An 18972-nucleotide genomic window follows, 5' to 3' on the forward strand; every position below is an offset into this window, starting at 1 on the left:
TTGTTCCCTCCTTCAGACTTGGAACAGAGATCATGATGACACGGCATCAACGCGCTCAGGTGGGACACCTGGACCCTCCAGTGGGGGTCACACGTCGCACAGTGGGGATAACAGCAGTGAACCAGGTAAGAGACAAAATGATAACTCGCAGTTTGATAAGGCTGTGAAAAAAGCTAATAGACTTCTAGGTATTATCTCCAGGGCGGCACAGTGGCGCAGTGGTTAGCACCGCAGCCTCACAGCTCCAGCGACCCGGGTTCAATTCTGGGTACTGCCTGTGTGGAGTTTGCAAGTTCTCCCTGTGTCTGCGTGGGTTTCCTCCGGGTGCTCCAGTTTCCTCCCACAAGCCAAAAGACTTGCAGGTTGATAGGTAAATTGGCCATTATAAATTGCCACTAGTATAGGTAGGTGGTAGGGAAATATAGGGACAGGTGGGGATGTGGTAGGAATATGGGATTAGTGTAGGATTAGTATAAATGGGTGGTTGATGGTCAGCACAGACTCGGTGGGCCGAAGGGCCTGTTTCAGTGCTGTATCTCGAAACTAAAACTAAACTAAAATATAAAAGCCAGGTGGTAATGATGTGTAAAAACACATTCATTAGATCTCAATGACAGTGGAGGGGAGGTGGAGTGGAGAGGAGGGGGAGTGGACAGGAGAGGAGGGTGTGGAGGGGAGAGGGAGTGAAGTGGAGGAGGGTGGGGAAGGGGGTAACTTGACCATGAAAGGAAAGGGCTGCAGCACAGTAATCTAATGTGTCAATGCTGACTAAGCTCTTCCCCTTGACTAGCCAGGGAACACTCAAGCCAATTTTGCAGTTTGCATCATTATCCCTACTGAGATCAGATAACATAACACATTAAGAATCAAATCAGGGGACTTCACGGCCTTTTTGCATCTGTGTAACACAACTTGATACACTCACCTTGTGTGGATGGAGGGAGAGTGATTGTTCCACATGTTTTATATGAATTTTGATGAAAATAAACTGTATATACCACACTTGTGTGTGACAGATTCCGCCACTTCACAATATACTGTAACAGTTTAACTATTAACTGTAGTAATCCCCCAAGATGGACTACACCCAGACCATATTGAGACTTGTGCAACACACATTGGCTGTAGCACTGTTAGTGAAGTGTGATGATGCAGATTGTTCATGCACTGCTTGAGTAAGCTCAGCTGTATTATCGGATTAATGTCAATCAGTCATTACTTTTTAAATCTGTTTTTATGCTACTGAACTTTGAAGAAACTTTTGAAATTCAATAGTTAATTTTCTGTGGCAGCCTAATGCTTTTTCAAATAAATTCTGTTTGTGAAGGTGTGAAATTGTGGCTTTTTTAAATGTTGGATTAAGTACTGATTGAGAAGGATATTGTAATATTAGTGAGATGTTCAAAGCAGGAAAAGTATGTTCTGGGATTAAAATTCTAGCAAGTTGCAGAGGTAGATGAAGAATCTTTTAAACTCTTGCGTTGATTATCAAAAATGTAATTATTCACAATTCACAATAGCCACATGTAATAGATTAATTGGTTTAACCATAGAATTTGCTTTCTGAGGAAATGAATTTTGAAAGGGCTAATTCAATCAACAAAATAAGAACTAAATAAATGTTATTGCCAGAAATAACAATAGTGGGAAAAGATTTCCTATCTGAGTTATATAGGAACTAAATTGAAAACCTGTTTATATAAAATGGTTTATAATCTGCTTACACAGAGGAAATCTTTCCCCAGTGTTTTTAGGTTGTTAGACGTGTGTATGAGATAGACAGGGACAGAGATTGTGAGTGTTTTGGTGAGAACATGTTTGGAGTGCTTTGTCCAAACTACACTTGCACAGATTTAATACTTGGCAGATTTTCCTCCTGAATGAAAACACAGACTAGAATTAATCCTCCAAAAACGAATCTCCTCATTTTCCGTGTCGCTCCTCACAAACGCTAGTGACGGATTTGGTGTTCGCGTGTCTGTGTGTTTATGTGTTGTGGTGTGTGTGTTATGATGTGTATATGTGTGTTGTGTGTGTGTTACTGTGTGTTATATAGCATGTGTATCTGGTGTGTGTGATGTGTGTGTTACAATGCTTGTGTATATGTGTGTGTAACAGATGTGCGTGTGTGTGTCTGGTGAGGTACTGTGTATATGTGTGTGTGTGGGTGTACATTTCTGTGCGCTGTGCGTGTGGGTGTAGGTGTGGGTGGGTGTGAGTGTGGGTGAATGTGTGGATGCGTGTGTGTGTAGAGATGTATGTGTGAGTGTGTGTGTGGTGGTGGGAGTGAGTCAGTGTATGTGGGGGGTGTGTGTATGTGTTATGTGGGAGTGCGTGAGTGTGTGTGTGTGCAAGTTTGTATGTGAGTATGGATGTGTGAGTGTGAGTTCGTAAGAGTGTGTGTGTGAGTCTGCGGGTTTGTGGGTGTGGGTATGGGTTTGGGGGGGTGTGTTGTGTAGGTGGTATGTGTATGAGTGTGGGTCTGTGAGTGTGTGAGTGTTGGCAGTGTGTGTGGTGGTGGGGTCAGTGTGTGTGTGCGCGTTGGGGGGAGTCTGTGTGTGTGGTGTTGGGGATCGGTGTGTGTGGTAAACCGGAGGCAAAAAGCAACTCCATTTATTATTGAAGGGAACATTAAGGCGGTTGTTTAAGGCACTGGGAAGCTAGCAGGCAGATCTGGATGAGGAAAAGGGTCCACATTAGGTTCCAGGTGACTGAGCAGTGATTTACTGGAGATAGCAGCTTGCTTTTTACATGAAGAAAGTAATAACAGCACAGAGCCAGGCACAGAAACAGTCAGATGTCTAATGACTAATGGGATAGGTAGAAAGGAGAACTATGATTGGATGTCTTAATGAGCACATTTCGTACAGAGTTTAGGCTGCAGTTCCCCTTGACCTTTGCTCTTTATCGACCAATCTGACACTTCATTTTTCACATTCTTCCAATTATCGCTTGGTGAAAGGGTCACCCTATCCCCACTCCACTTTTTCCCCCTTTATAGACAATTTATAAGCAGCTTACGTTGGACTATCAATGACTTTTTAATTTACAAAACTAGCAATTAAGGTTTAGTGTGAAATCTGTAACTGGTGTCACAGTTTTCACAGAGTTAAACTTTATCAAATCAAGAAGCGCAGATAATTTCCCCCTGTATGTAATTCTTGGAAAATATACATTTTCATCAATTAGGTACTTTTATCGGAAGCAAAGGTAAATACTTTTCTGTATTGCCTATTTCAACAACAAAAACAATGTAGCTTTATGTTGAATTAAATAGAACATGCAGCACAGAAACAGGCCATTCGGCCCAACTAGTCTGTGCTTATGTTTATACTCTACACGAGTTTCATCCATTCCATCTATCTCATTTCAGCCTTTCAGCATATCTTTCTATTCCCTTTTCTCTCCTATACTCGTCTAGTTTCCTTTTGAAAGTATCTAAGCTACTTGCTTCAACCACTTCCTGTAGCAGTGAGTTCCACATTCTAACCACTCGCTGAGTAAAGGAATTTCTCCTTATTTCTCTATTGGATTTATTAGTAACTATCTTGTATTTATGGCCCTAGTTTTTGGTCAGTTTGTAGCAGGAACACAACACAAATGGTCCAATTGTTCTGTTTGCCATCATTTGACTCGTTGTGGTGCAGTATTAATATTGTGGATATGCTTCCGCTGAAAAGAAATGAAATGTTACTAGAGTCATTTACGACACAGAAGGAGGCCATTTGGCCCTTTGGGTCCAAGCCAGCTCTCAACGGAGCTATCCAGTCAGTCCCATTCCCCCGCTCACTCCTCTAGCCCTGCAAGTTTATTTCCTTCAAGTGCCCAGCCAATTTCCCTTTGAAGTCATTGTCTCTGCTTCCACCACCCTCGTGGGCAGCGAGTTCCAGGTCATTACCACTCGCTGCATAAAAATGTTCTTCCTCACATCCCCCCTGCATCTCCAGCCCCAAACCTTCAATCTGTGTCCCCTAGTCCTTGTACCATCAGGTAATGGGAACAGTTTCTCCTTATCTAATTTATCTAAGACTGTCATAATCTTGTACACCTCTATTAAATCTCCCCTCAATCTTCTTTGCTCCAAGAAGCCCGACCACATCTTCTCCAACCTAATCTTGTAACTAATATCCCCCATCCCTGGAACCATTCTGGTAAATCTCCTCTGCACCCTCTCAAGGACCCTCTCATCCTTCCTAAAGTGTGGTGACCAGAACTGGATGCAATACTCTAGTTGGGGCCTAATCGGAGCTTTATAAAGGTTCAGCATAACTTCCCAGCTTTTTTACTCAATGCCTCTATTTATGAAGTCCAAGATCCCATATGCTTTACTAACAACTCTCTCAATATGTCCTGCCACCTTCAAAGATCGCTGCATCCCCAGATCCCTCTTTTCCTGCACACTCTTCAGAGCTGTGCCATTAAGTATATATTGCCTCTCCCTATTCCTTCTGCCAAAATGCTTCACCTCAAACTTTTCTGTATTAAATTCCATCTGCCACTTGTCTGCCCATTCTGCTAGCCTATGGATGTCCTGTTGCAGGCTGTTCGGATCATACTCATTATTTGCCACCCCTCTAAGTTTGGTGTCATTGGGAAATTTTGAGATTCTGCTCTGTATTCCAAGATCCAATAAAAGCAGTGTTCCCAGCACTGATCCTTGGGGAACACCACTGTCTACCATCTTCCAGTCTGAAAACAACCATTTACTAAGTGTTTCTGTCCTTAAACCAATTTTTTTATCCAATTGGACACTGACCCTCCTATTTGATGAGCCTCAATTTTATTAACCGGCCTTTTATGTGGAATTAAAACTGAAATATTAAAATGTTCTGTGGATGGATTACACAATTACATGATCAGAACGTACATATTTAAAAAAGAAATAAGCAATTGACCCATTTTAATTTTGTCACAAATCAACTTGGAGTTTGCAGCAGTTTCCTGGAGATGAGTTTAAAAGGTGAAGAGGAGGAGGTGATGGCGGGATTATGCACAGACAAGAAGTTGCACTTTTATAAGCAAAATGGTCAGAACAACAAACCCTGATTTCTGCTCAGCTTCTCTGTCAAAGATAGCGACATTTGACAGGTGAATTAAGACTGAAATATTAAAATTTTCTGAACGATATATCAAGACACTGGGGTGGTGGGGGCAGGGGTGATGGGTGGAGAACGAACCAAAGCAGGGCAACCTTGGTCAAACTAGGGTACCCGGGTAGTCTAGCTGTGGGCCAGGGCTGCGTTATGGTCACTTCCTACAGTGCTAAGTATGGTTGTGCCTCATTCGATAATCACAGGATGAAGTAGGACAGAGCATGGCTGTGGGCGTAAAGTAATGGATGAAAGTGGTTTCCTGGTGAGAGGAAGCAGGTATCAGATAAAGAGAAATCCCCATGGCCGTGAACCTGAAGGGTTCCAATAGAGATATAAAGCTGACAAAAGATGCCACTTAAACACCACAGAAATCATTGTGTCGACAAGACTATTGATAGGCATCCATCCGTGTGCTTGGCACTCCTTCACCAATTTTAAGCTGTGCACTGTAAAGCTGTGATACCAGCCAGGCTGGGTACTTCCTCGTGTCACCTTATATATCCATAAAGCTGTGTATTTTTGAGCTGCTGCAGAAGCCTGGAGGGTTCGGTGGGGGGTTGTGGGGGGTGGTGGCGGTGGTGACAAGGAGGAGAAAGAACTGGCTGACGATTTTGTACGCACAACAAACTGAGGAAAATAAGCTTTTTACATTGAGCAAGTACAGAGGTGAAATGGGCTGACCTGTGAGCAGGCTTTCGGCCACTTTAAATAAAACAATTGATCACCATGAGTGCAGTTGTCATTAGCAGACATCGACTGGTGGCAATTTGTCACAAGCTTAGAAGGTCATCCAGACTGCGGATGCTTTAGCCTGTCTTTGATTGACCTTTACTGCTGCTATTGTCACAGGATTGTTTCTGCTCAACATGACCCTGATCTGAAGGAAGGCACAGCTTCTCACCAGGCAGCTGACCCTTGCCATCCCAGTTTTCACTTAGTATTTTGCAGACGTGACTGCATAATAAGAAAATAACAGTGAATTGTAGTGATTGTGGTATCTCCTGATAAATCTTTGCTTTGTGGTATTATCAACTCTTTCACTATTAATAGGGAAATGCCTATCTGCTCCAATCCCATTATATACAGAATGTCTATTAACTTTTATTGTACCTGTGCAGCATCTAGGAATATAGGAACAGGAGGAGACCATTCAGCCCCTCGAGTCTGTTCCACTATTCAATGAGATCATGGCCGGTCTTTACCTTAACTCCATCCACCCACTTTAGCTCCATATCCAATTATCCCCTTGTCTAGCAAAAATTCTATCAATCTCAGATATTAGATTATTAATTGAGCTAGCATCTACTGCTTTCTTGTGGGAGAGAGTTCCATATTTCTACCACTCTTTGCCTAACACCACATGCTGAAAGAGAAAAGGGTCTGCGTGGGTAATTTGATAACAAGCTGGGTATTATTTAGCATCCCAATCATTTCCGGTAGTTACCTGTAGGGTTTTTGCAGATGCATGAGGTGGCAGCTGAAAGCAGGTGGAAGGCTAATGTACTTATGCAAATTGGGGTCCTTTTATGTCAATAGGACCATGATGCAGTATTAACCAGGGATAAAGCGGAGAAATTGCAGGAGCTTTTTCATGGACAGTGATCCATTGACAGCAGGGAAAGAGAGATGGGAGCATCAGACCTTTATTCCTGCTTTCTGATTGACAAGGCTGTCTCAGAAGACAGTTCCATGAAATCAGAAGCAACAAGGTTAAGTTCCTGAATCTAGATTATAACACAAGGTACAATCATAATCCTAAACAGTTTGAAAGGATACTGAGGTTCCAGTTACGTTTACGCTTGCTGCATGTGAGAAAACAAAGTTTGTGATCAAAGTCATTAATCAAATGACGAAGATCAGAGTTAATGCATAATGGAAGACTTTTCGAGAGGATGAAATTGGTCCTCGTTGTGCTTGTTTTCTGGGCATAAAACCAGGGCACAGTGGTCCAAGTTAGGGGTCAACTTTCCTGCACCCAAACAGCATTGGAAATACATTTGATGCCAATTTGGGTGCTGTACAAGTGGCTCTGGTGGTTGCCTAAAGAAGATGCGAGGTGCCTTGAATATTTGTAGGACCCATTCTGGAGATTTCTTTGTCTCGAGCAGAACAGGTGCCAGCTCAGGATTACCTGGTCTAGATGTGGACTAACCACCAGTCCTTAAAAGCGCTGCTGGAGACCATCACTAAAAATGTATGTATTTTAAAAGAAATTAAGTTCCTGCAAATGGAGCCAGGTAGAGCTGAAGAGCTCCTCTCAGCTACTTAGCATGACTGCGGACCACTGCTGGCCTGTGCTCCGCAGTCCCCCGCTGCTCTCTACCCCTCCCCAGGACTTACCTTAGGACCACTGCTCTAGTTAGAGGGGACCAGAGCAGAGCAGTCAGCTGCCTTTTTAGAGGTGTGACAGACAGTGACAGATCACCCTGATGATTACAGTGAGATCTGAAGACCAATTTTGGGTGGCCCTCTTCTGGCACATGCAGCCCCCATTCAAGGCCAAAAATAGTCACAGATAAATTTATCCCTCAGAGTTTCTATCACTAAAACATCAGTCTCAATGATCAATGCTTGCTGCTTCTGTTTCTTTGTGTTAAGTGCTTGTTACTGTGTGTATGTTAGTTACATCATTACCCAGTTCCCTGATAACAGCTGTTAATGGAAACGAGATAGCAATATAACTCCTTAAGTTCAAAATGTTTAAATGTAATGCAACACGCAACTAAATTGTGCATGGACATGTAGTCTGTGCCTTCTCTAACTGATTCTTTGGGAGCTATTTACAAAGCATGTTATAAAAGGCTGTGAAAATGGTTTAGTTTAGTTTAGAGATACAGCACTGAAACAGGCCCTTCGGCCCACCGAGTCTGTGCCGACCATCAACCACCCATTTATACTAATCCTACACTAATTCCATATTCCTACCACATCCCCACCTGTCCCTATATTTCCCTACCACCTACCTATACTAGGGGCAATTGCTAATGGCCAATTTACCTATCAACCTGCAAGTCTTTGGCTTGTGGGAAGAAACCGGAGCACCCGGAGGAAAACCCACGCAGACACAGGGAGAACTTGCAAACTCCACACAGGCAGTACCCGGAATTGAACCCGGGTCGCTGGAGCTGTGAGGCTGCGGTGCTAACCACTGCGCCGCCCAATCCTGGTGTTTGCGTGATTTAAAAAAATTAAAGGCGGAGTTGTAAAGACTGTGGAGGGAATTTTATATAGTCCGCTGCGACGGATTTGATGGCGTGTGGGGTGATATAATTAGGCAGGGGTGTTTATTCGGATTCCCGATGGCAGGATATTTTAGAAGAATTAAGTTGTCGGGAGGTTTGCGGCGTTCCGAGGATCCCCCAGCGCGGGGGCGGATTGCAGCTTTGCATTCATTTAAATAACATGAATACTCATTACTGTATATACATAGTTAGGATTTAGTCCTACCTGCCAGATTAAGTGGACGGTGAACGATATTCCCATGCCACCTGGTTTACTAATGTTTCAACATGGCGTGCAACAGTCGGATTTTTGCAGTTGAATCTCAGGACTGTGCTCTTTAACTCATCTGTTAAACCAACGTCAGCACTGGATGGATGTTTTCCTCCAGGCTCAGTACCAGCAGGGTGAATCATCTCAGGGAATGATGGCAACAGCATGGCCAGGGGCTACAAGGAGAAGAAAGGCAGAGTACTCGGGAAAGGGAGGGTGGGGCTGATCAGGTGCATTGAGGAGTGGAGTGGAGCGTCCAGGTTTTTGAATAGTTGATGTTGATGAAGATGCATTTTGTCAGCTGTGGGGGTGGTGGGAGGATTAGATCAGTACTGTGTGAGGATATTTGGCAAGGGTCTAAAGGGAGGGATGAGTGCTGTCAACATTGGGGAGCTGTGGGGTGAATTGAGGGTATTGGCTAGCAGAGGGAACAGTCACAGTCAATGGGGGCAAAGGGATTCTGTAGGGCGGAAGGTAAAGACTAATGGGAGGGTATTTGAAGCTTCATATGGAGCGGAACGGGACTCAGCAACAATGGTCAGTTCGATGTGAGGAGGATCAAGGATAAGAGTCGGCATGTCAATAGTAACAGGAAAAGGGAACAGGAGAGGGATGGCATGAATATATTGATGACTACACTGTGCACGGTAATGGGGGGAGACTCAGTGGGAATGGAGGGAAGGGTAACAGTAATATTGGGTAGGTCAAGGGTGATGGATTCAAGCTGGTAGGTTGCAGGAGGAGGTTGGAAGGTGGGGAGACTTGTCCTGAATTCCATGCGCACCATCTTCTCCAATGATTATAGGAACCACGTAGACACTCAAGGATTGCAAAGAGAGTGGGTGGAGGCAAACAACAGTGGGTGTATCTTCTACCTGGCTGCAATTTAAAGGCAGATATAAGGGAGCTGTTCATTGCCTCAATGTTTCAGCTCACTTGCAACAGAGGGCTGAATCACAATGCTCTGCTTATTTATTGTTCAGAAAAGCCACTGCGACATGGGTCTCATGCACCCACTTTGTCTAGTACCACGGGAAGAAGAACACAGAGAGAGACTAAGGAGGGCTCTTTTCCCACAACTCATGACACCTGAGCGCCAACATCAGGCAGAACAGGAAGGCGAGAAATGATAACATCGAGAAACGGCCTTATTGAAGACGGGCCCTGATGTCATTGCAACCTCAGGACAAGGACAAATTACCTTCAATTGTCAGGGAGGCAATGCCAGAGACACCTAAGGATGTCACGTGAAATGGTCACAGAAATTTGGAGGATCCTGCAGAATGACCTGCAGCTGCTCGGCTTCAGTGGGAATCCCATGCCAGTTGCCCTCAAGGTGACTGCTGCACTCAATTCTTTTGCTAGTGACTCCTTCCAGGGATCAATGGGTGCCATATATGGAATCTCACAGTCTGCGACCCATAGGTGCATCAAAGAGGTGACCAGTGTCCTTTTGCAACATGCCAATGATTTCATCTACTTACCTGTAAATGAGGACAGCCAGCCAGCAAGGTCTGCAGCCTTCGGCGTCATCGCTAGCTTCACTAGAGTGCTGGGGTGATCGGCTGTACTCATGTGGCCATTAGAGCTCCCTGGGACCAGGCTGCTGTCTTTGTTAATCACAAAGGCTTCCACTCTTTAAACGTACGGCTGGCTTGTGACACAGGAGAAGAATCGTGCAGGAAGCGTACGTTTCACAGGGAGCTGTCATGACTGCTACATTTTGAGGAACTCCGAGCTCCCAGCAGTTTTCGAGGAACCAGCCGAAGTGGACAGATGGATCCTGGGTGACAAAGGTTACCCCCTTTGTACATGGTTGATGACACCAGTATGTCATCCCCAAAGCACTGCTGGAGAGGTACAATGTCGCTCACGCATCCGTCAGAGCCATCATTAAACACACCATTGACATGCTGAAAATGTGATTCCATTGCTTTGACTGGTCTGGAGGAGCTCTTCAGTACATGCCCACAGAGAGTGTTACAAATAATCGTTGTCTGCTGTGTCTTGCACAACCTTGCAGGTAGACGCAGCAACATTCTGCAGGCGGAGAAACAAGAGGAACACCAGTCCTCCTCAGATGAGGATGACTATGAAGAAGGTGAAGAGGAGGACAACAATGACAACGATGCTGTCATCAATATGAGGGCCATGGAGAGACATACAAGGGATATCAGGGAGAACCTCATTTCGGCACATTTCAACCAACAATAAGCCGCATAATCAAGGAATTGTTGGGAGGAAAAACATAACAATTCCCCACAGAAATTCCCTTTTGCATGAGGTCTTATTCATCTCTGCAATTTTAACAAAGTGTGGCTGCACTTTCATGTGACTGGCATTTGGAATCATCCATGGGCTACGATGAATGTGACTACACACCACGGCAAACAGCATTAAGTTATGACTGTAGAAAACAAAAGTAAGGCATGACAGTGTTGGAAAAAGTTATTAATCATCAATAGGAAAACAGCCATCATTGAAAAGAGAAGGCTCAAATTCCAACACTGGACATTTCCTGAGATGCTTTGCAAACATCATTACATTCCTGCCATTGGCCTCCAAAAAACCTTCTTTGTATCCATCTGTAACCAAGTAAAACATTACTGAGAGTGGTCAAATTTTGCATGAAATAAAAATGTTTTAATACATCTTTGCAATTGTAACAATTTGTACATCACCCATGCCACTTTCGTGCTCAAAACTGTTTCAATTTTCTTTTTCCTGCCACTGTGTCTAGGTGCTACCCCGGCATTAGTAGCTGAGGTGGAGGCAGTCTGCCCTATCGCTGCCCTGTTGCTGTGGTGCCCATGGCGGGTGTCCTCTGGAGGAATGGGGTCTTGATAGCTCCATCCTACTGGGGGTCTGCAGCAATGATGCTTGAATATCCCCCATGTGCTCACCTGCTGAAGGTAAGGGGGTCAATGTCGGGGATGAGGATGAGACGCCGCTTACCATGGGGGTGTCCTGAGAGGAAGGCTCTTGGACAGCTGGCACAAGCTCCTCCTCCACCTGTGCGCATCATGGCACTTGCTTGTCTCCCTAAGGGGAAGGAGCACATGGAGGGAAGTCCAGGTTCCTCGTCCCCCCTCTTGTTTAGACTCTGCTGCATGGAGCCCATGGCAACAGCGATGGAGTGCAGGTCAGAGAGTATATGGCTCGAGTGCTCAACCAGACTCACCATGCAGCTTGCCAGACTCTCGACTGAGGAAGCCATATGCTCATATGCCAGGACATGGCAGACATCATGGCCTGCATGGACTCCTCCATGGCACGTGCAAAGCCATGCATGACCTCAGGCTCTGACATATTTTCCACATGGCTTTTCTGCACATCCAGCAGACTTCTTATAGCAACAAACAGAGGATCATCATCAGCGTGGGGCTGAGCAGCGGCCTGGTCTGCAGCAGTCCTCTGATTGTCAGGGGACCCGGCTGGCACATGCTCCCTCAGCTGCTGGGTGTCATGCACACCAGCTTGTGACCCAGATTCTAATCTTAAACCCCCTTGCGGACCGTGTGGATGTGTCTGCACTGGCAGGGGTGAAAGAAGAGGCAGCTGGCAGTGCACCTTCTGGGACATAGGCTTCTTCTTCCCCCACCCTCCAGAGGAGGATTCTTGGGCCACACGGCATTCTGTGACTCGAGTGTGGCCACCTGCAGTGGAGACACAAACAGAGGCACTTTAAGCATGTGCTTCACATGAGTTCACACAATTTCCTTCAGTTTCCACATATGGCTGCAAGAGCAGAGATGACACTTCATCCTCATGCCTTGTTGCATCTGCTTCACCATCTCCACTTGCCCTGCCTCCCTCCTCTCTCATGATCTCTGAAGCCTCCTTCTCAGCCGTGGTCAGCAGCCTGATGTCAGGGACCCCTCCTCCCATCTTTGCATGCTCGCACTGGTTGTGTCATTGTTTATCCTGCAGCAGACAGTGCAGATTTAATGAGATGGCAAATAATACATCACAACCATTGCATACATGCATCAACATCACTCATTCTGCATTGACTTTCGCACGACACATCCAATCACACAAACAATGCCAATCTTCATCATTTAGTAAAAGGCACCAAGGCTGCTCACGCATTCCACTGCATTCCTTGCGTACCCTCTGCCTTAAAGACACAGAACCGTGGAAGAAATCAATGGAGCAGCCTCGCCAGGACCACTTACCCTCACTGATCTGAGCAAGTCATTTATGTGCTTGTGGCACTGCACCCACGTTCTAAGAGATACCCCACGGTTCGAGACCTCCTCTGCTACTTCCATCCAGGGCCGTCTTGGTGAGGCGGGAGGGTCTTCGGGCTCCATCTGCAGGGAAGAGGACCTCCCGCCTTTCCCTGACGGCCTGGAGGGGAACCTGTATAGAGGCATCACTGAACCGTGGGGCAGGACACTGCCTGCTGGCTGTCATGTGATTCACTTAGGCTGTAGGGAAAATAAATAATATGAAGTTGGTGGTGACTTTCACAAAATAAGGGAGGCAAAAACATTTTGATTTAAGTGAAAGCTTCATTTTGAGTTAGTCTAGTGATACTTACATGTATGGAAAGCTGCTGATCCTTGAGGTTGCAAGCGCAAATGTTTTATACCTGTGGAGATCATGGTGCTTGGGGCAATGACGGCGGGCTCCACCAATGAAAGGCCATCGCTGCCGCATGATCCGACGAGACCCCATGCTGGTCGCTGCATGGCTAATTTAAATATAAAATCACGTGGGAGATGGGATTTGTGGTGGAAGCGGAAGTTACGACAACTTGCGGACCCACCGTCGGGAATGCCGTGGCACAGATAAGATTCCACCCTCTGTGTTATATCTGAGGCTATGGTAAATGAAGTTGTGATATCTGGTTTTCATAGTGAGGGAGTTAAGGTACTTGATATGCAGAGTATTAAAGCCCAAATCTGAAATATGAATATTCTTTGAATGAGTTCCTGAATTTTCAGCTTATGGTTACAATTCATTTTTCATGGTGCACTACCTTGTAATTTAGATATTTAGACCCCTATTCAGTATGCTTTTGTGGATCTGTAAAATTGTATTTTCCAGAAAATTTTCCACAAAAACCATTTATGGAGATTTTGCAGGTGTGAATAATAACATTGAGCTGCTGAAATTTTGCTGAATACCAAAATTAATCACTAAAGTGGAAGTGAGGGCCAGAAAATTAGTATTTCTCTGCTAAGCCACTAAATAATGCTGATCTGCAATATGGAAAATTCAACTCCAGGGCCTTCAATGTATTTAGTATTTCACCCACAATCTATGTACCCAAAGTGCACAGCGATTGATTTAAACAACTTGCCTTATAATGAGCACATGACGGGAAGGAGGCAGAAGCTCACCTACTCTCACCCCTTTCCCCTTGATATCAAACATCAGGTGGGCTCCCAGATAGGAACATCGGAACAGAAGGAGGCCATTCAGCCCCTCGAACCTGTTCCTCCATTTAATTAGATCATGGCTGATCTGTATCTTACAGATAGGATACCTATGGAGAAACTAATTCCTTACCAAAATCCAGAACTGCTCACAGCACTCCAACTCATTTTGACAGGAGGAACTATTGCCTTATTCCATAGGAGGACTCTATGAAACAAGTATGGCGGTCATGGTCTGACCAACTGGGACCACTGTCTGGATGTTTCAGGCATTGCTTTCAGTTTACCATTCTCTGTCACTCTCATCCCATGCTGATCCAGTATTTTGCACAGTGGTGGATAATGTTTGTTTTGCCGTGACCTGCAAATGGGACCCTGGTAGAAATTCACATTTATAAGATAAATCAGGTCACCTATTATAAAGATATTATCCAATAAGGATAATACTCGCTAAAATACTCGCTCCCTTATCTAAATTCAGTAACAACAGAAAATTAAGGATTTCAGTGAAGCAAGAACAAAGCATATGGCTTGGAATCCCGACAGAACCTTCATTTGCATATTACCACTCAGCTCTTTAGTAGTTGCTTCAGAAAATCTCCTGATCCACAGATTTCCTTTCAATGTGAGGTAACTGACTTGCACTTAACTGAATCCAACAAACTTGCCACACTTGATTGAAAAAATGCTAAGTGAATAAGAGAGCGCTGCCACATTATGATAGACAACTTGTAATATTTAAGCACCATTTTATAATCTGTGAAAGGTTTTTTCTTCCTCCATTGCAAAACGTCTTTGAAAATCTGGTGCTCAGATTATAGCCACACTGTGAATTTTCAGTGATCTGCTGGTGAGAATGGGCTGACAACAGTTGGAAAAGATTGGCAGGTGATTGTCTCCATAAATGAATGCCATCAAGTTATAATTGTTGTAACAGGATTGTTTGATTACCTGGAAATTGCCTCTTTCCTTGTGATAGCTTTCAAATCACTTGTTTGTTGTGAGCAATTGTCAGCTATGCTGTTTATTACCTAATTGAATATCAGTAGCAAATGCAACCAAAGATAACGAAAATGCAAGTAGTTATTGACCTTGACTTGTTTTTACAAGTTGTTGGAGTTGATGGCTTTATTGCTGTTCAGTTGATAACAGTTGAAAAGCTGTGCTATAAGGGAAAAAGCTTTAATTCCCAGAGGAAAAAAGAATGCAGGTTTGCTTTGAGAACTGGTCCCTGTGCTGAAGCAGTAAAGTCAACATCCACCTGAGCTGTGGGAAAGTCAGAGAAAGGAGGATGCACCATTTAATAGCTTCATTTTCAAAGCTGCTTCAGCCAATGCAGGTCAAGGTTCTGCAGTAAAAGAATTACAACCGTTAAACTCAAACAGCTCGATATGTTGTACAGTACTAATAATTTACAGCAAAATACAGGGATAACTTTTAAAGAGAAAAATATTTAACCATTTGGAATATGTGTTAGGATCAGGAGAAGGCCATTCACGTCCTTGAGCCTGTTAATGGGAGGAGGCTATTCAGCCCCACGAGCCTGCTCCGCCATTCAATTAGATCACGGCTGATCTGTATCTTAACTGCATCTACCCACATTGGTTCCATAACCTTTAATACTTTTGTCTAACTAAAATCTGTCCTTCTCAGTTTTGAAATTTTCAGTTGAGGCCCAGCCTCAAAAACTTTTTGGGGGATAGAGTTCAAGATTTCAGCTTGCAATGGCTGATGTACAGTTGACCTGAAGTTCCTCTTTAATTTGTGAAAGTGAATTTCAAACAAACACGTTAAGCATTTGTACACTTAATGTATTCATCTGAAATTACTCTAGTGTAATTTCAAAGCTTTAGAGGGCAGCCATTTTAGACATAAAAGGGTAAATTCACCAATTGCTTGCCTTGTGCTACAGTTCTGTTGTCTTTCCCAGGATTGATGCATCGTGCAAGTATGGCTAAATCCTGGGAATGTGCAGAGTGCTGAGCTTTCCTTAAAGTTTCTTACTTTATTTTCTTAAGTGTTAAAGTAGAATGGATGCAGTATTCAGTTACAACGAATAGTTCATGAAACATAATTAGGGTTCCAGATTTTAGCTTCAAACTGTAAGAAAAAGTTTGAAGCTAGCAACACTGATAAACAGAACAACTGGCTTAGCTACACACATCTCTGGCATGACCATGTTTTGCATGTTAATTTTAGGACAATGGTTCTTTCTCTAAAAGAAAAATGTTATTTCACTTACTTGAGCTCTGAGACAGAGGAAAAGTTCTGACTGTCTGACAGCTGACTCTGAGACCCAATGACCAGTGATGAAACAATGATCCTCGATATGTTATTGTTTGCAACTGGCTTTACTTTATAACAAAAGAAAAATGGAAAGCGATGACAACCTCAGATTTAGTGCAGCCAAAAATATATGGTTAAAAGTTGTAAAAGATAAAGCATGGAACACAGAACCCCCACCAGTTGCTCAGTTTAATATAGATTAATGGCACAAAGAATATTGGGGAAGATTTCCTCGATCGTGATATTGTAAAGCTATTTGTAGATGAATGGATTCATGACTTTTGCTATATCTGGCACTCAGAGGAAACCTTTAGTCATTCTTTACACCGTATTAGTTTATGGTAAAGAAAATCCAAAAGGAAAGCATTTGTGCGAATGGTCATTTTGACGTGTTGATCATGTGATATTACGCAACTAGAGATTCATCATTCTCAATTACCTCAGTCAGTTTCCTGGTGAATGTAAATTAAAAGAAGACTATTTGCATTAATAGTTCCTACAAAGCCAGAGACTTGAGCACATAATCTAGGCTGACACTCCAGGGCACTACTGAGGAAATGCTGCACTGTTGACAATAGTGTTAAACCGAGGCCTGGTCTTCCCTCTGAGTGAATGTAAAAGATCTCTTGGAACTCTTTGCAGTGGAGTTCTCCAAAAGTAGAGTGGAAAAAGCAAATTAGGTGGTAATGGATATGTTTTCCATTATTAACACCAGTCACACCAATATCTTACTGAATCCAGCTTTGCTAAGTCCTATGGAGAGGATTTTAAGTTGCCCCCCATCCTATACTGAGTTCAGTCTACCACAGTGTGCTCGATAAACTCTTGCACACTGGCAGAATTTGTTGGATTTTTCAGGATGGTCAGGCTCCTTCCTCATGGAAGGGATTTGAACTGCTGCAGGTGCCCAAATCCTGAGGGACCTGGACATTTTCTTTCTCAATGCCCCCACCTGCAATCATCGGCCAGCTCCCAGACACAAACTAGGATTACTCTGGAAAGCCAGGAAAAGTATTCAAGTACCTCAGCTCATTGTGACAATCAGCACATCTGTCAAGTGGACACAATTTCCAGTCCCACCACACTTGTAACAGGCTCGTTGCTGAGAAGGAAAATCTAGGCCTGTATATTGGTATTTATCACACATCAGTCTAACACCAGCTTTTTATTTGGGAACAATCTACACTATGCTACACAGCTACCCTGGGCACACATTGTTGTTGACAGAAATCACCCAAAGTCATCTTTTTGTTTGTCATGATAGATTGCATCTTGTGATAAAGCAATGAGTGACAATGAATGGGAATTAGTTCACAGCTACAAAGAAGCATAGGGGTGCTGAGAGACATCAACAGATACACGTTAGCCACATTTCCAGGGAAGATCTGATAACACGTGAATATTCTGTATCTCTAACTGATTGGGTTAGTTAACAAGGTCGGCCGGCATGGTAAAATAGAGGGGAAGTCTCATGGTAGAGTGATGGATGTGATAGAGAATTTAACTCTTTTCTCAGTCCCTATCTCTGTATTTCGTACAGCTAATCCTATTGGGTTTGTTTTTAGTGTTTGATTAGGAGATTAGATGGGTAACTATCAACTGAATGAACTGTATCTATTTGATCCTCATTCAATTGTTCTGTATTATCATTCACTGGCTTTTAAATCCTGTAAGGGAGCAAGCTAGTTACTGCCTGTGCTGTTTGAACAAAAACTTTGACCTGCTGCAGATCTCTTTTATTTCATCTTTGTCCTAAATGATACATCAAAATGCTTACCAACGATTTTATGAAATCATTTAAAGATAACACTGCAGCTAGTTCCAGCCTTTCAAAAAATAAGTGGTCTAGCCACAGAGATTGTGATAAATATCCTGGTCAAAAGTTTAATTGCTCATTTTTACTCTGTTTTTTGCCAGAGTAATGATGGAAATACTGTTTGAAGTGCAGCTCTCCAAGAGCTGGGTGTTGTTACTTGCATTATTGAGATACAGAATATCAGACTGAACTGAATCATACCTAATGCCGCAGTGTTGTGCTAATTTTAACTTGAAAAGAGGATGAAGATAAACTGACTACTGCTAGGCTCCATATGCCACATCAGTGATAATACTGTATTTGCAAGACTCTGTGAATAGCACCCCTGTACTTTATTACATCTTTTGAGTAGAATTTTCATAATACAAAATGCCTGTTGAAACTGTTGCGCAAAATATTTACTGCTTTTTGTTCAGTTCCTGAACATGCAGTGAGCATTAAAACCTGTAATACTATTAGTGTCATTGTATCGCTGCATTAGCCTATCAGAAAGCTCTCAAGCATAGGTTTAATTCAGTGTTTGTTTGGCTAGAAAATGAACAAATTAGTTTGAATTATTTTCAGACCCAATGAGCCCAGATTCTGAAAAGCTTCCAAAGTGTAGCACTTCCTGTGCGCCTCTAAAGAGGGCCCGATTTTAACTCTGTTTAAGTGGATGGGTTTCGAATGGGTTAGAGTCAATCGGTTGAAATGACATTCCAACAAAGCCACGATTTTTCCAAATAGATGACGGAGCGGTTCCATATTTGGGGAATTTTGCTTCAACAGTTACAGCTTAAGAGTGTTTGACCTTTTTATTTGTAATTGAGTGCACTCACAGGGCAGGGATTATTTGTTCCTGCTAAACTGCAAACCCTCCCCAGTGTGGACACTGCAGATGGAGTGAGCCTTGTTGTAG

General features: G+C 43.4%; 1 protein-coding gene across 5 annotated transcripts in view; it reads left to right on the plus strand.

Moving 5' to 3' along the window:
* meis1a (Meis homeobox 1 a) overlaps positions 1-18972 on the plus strand; it is a 239070-nt gene that overhangs the window by 42812 nt on the left and 177286 nt on the right. For all 5 annotated transcript variants that reach the window (XM_068044269.1, XM_068044268.1, XM_068044271.1 and 2 more), the window contains one exon: positions 17-125. In XM_068044269.1, coding sequence (XP_067900370.1) covers positions 17-125 — 109 coding nt within the window. The remainder of the gene's footprint in view (positions 1-16; positions 126-18972) is intronic.

Source organism: Heterodontus francisci, chromosome 13, assembly GCF_036365525.1.
Source record: "Heterodontus francisci isolate sHetFra1 chromosome 13, sHetFra1.hap1, whole genome shotgun sequence".
Taxonomy (NCBI): Eukaryota; Metazoa; Chordata; class Chondrichthyes; order Heterodontiformes; family Heterodontidae; genus Heterodontus; species Heterodontus francisci.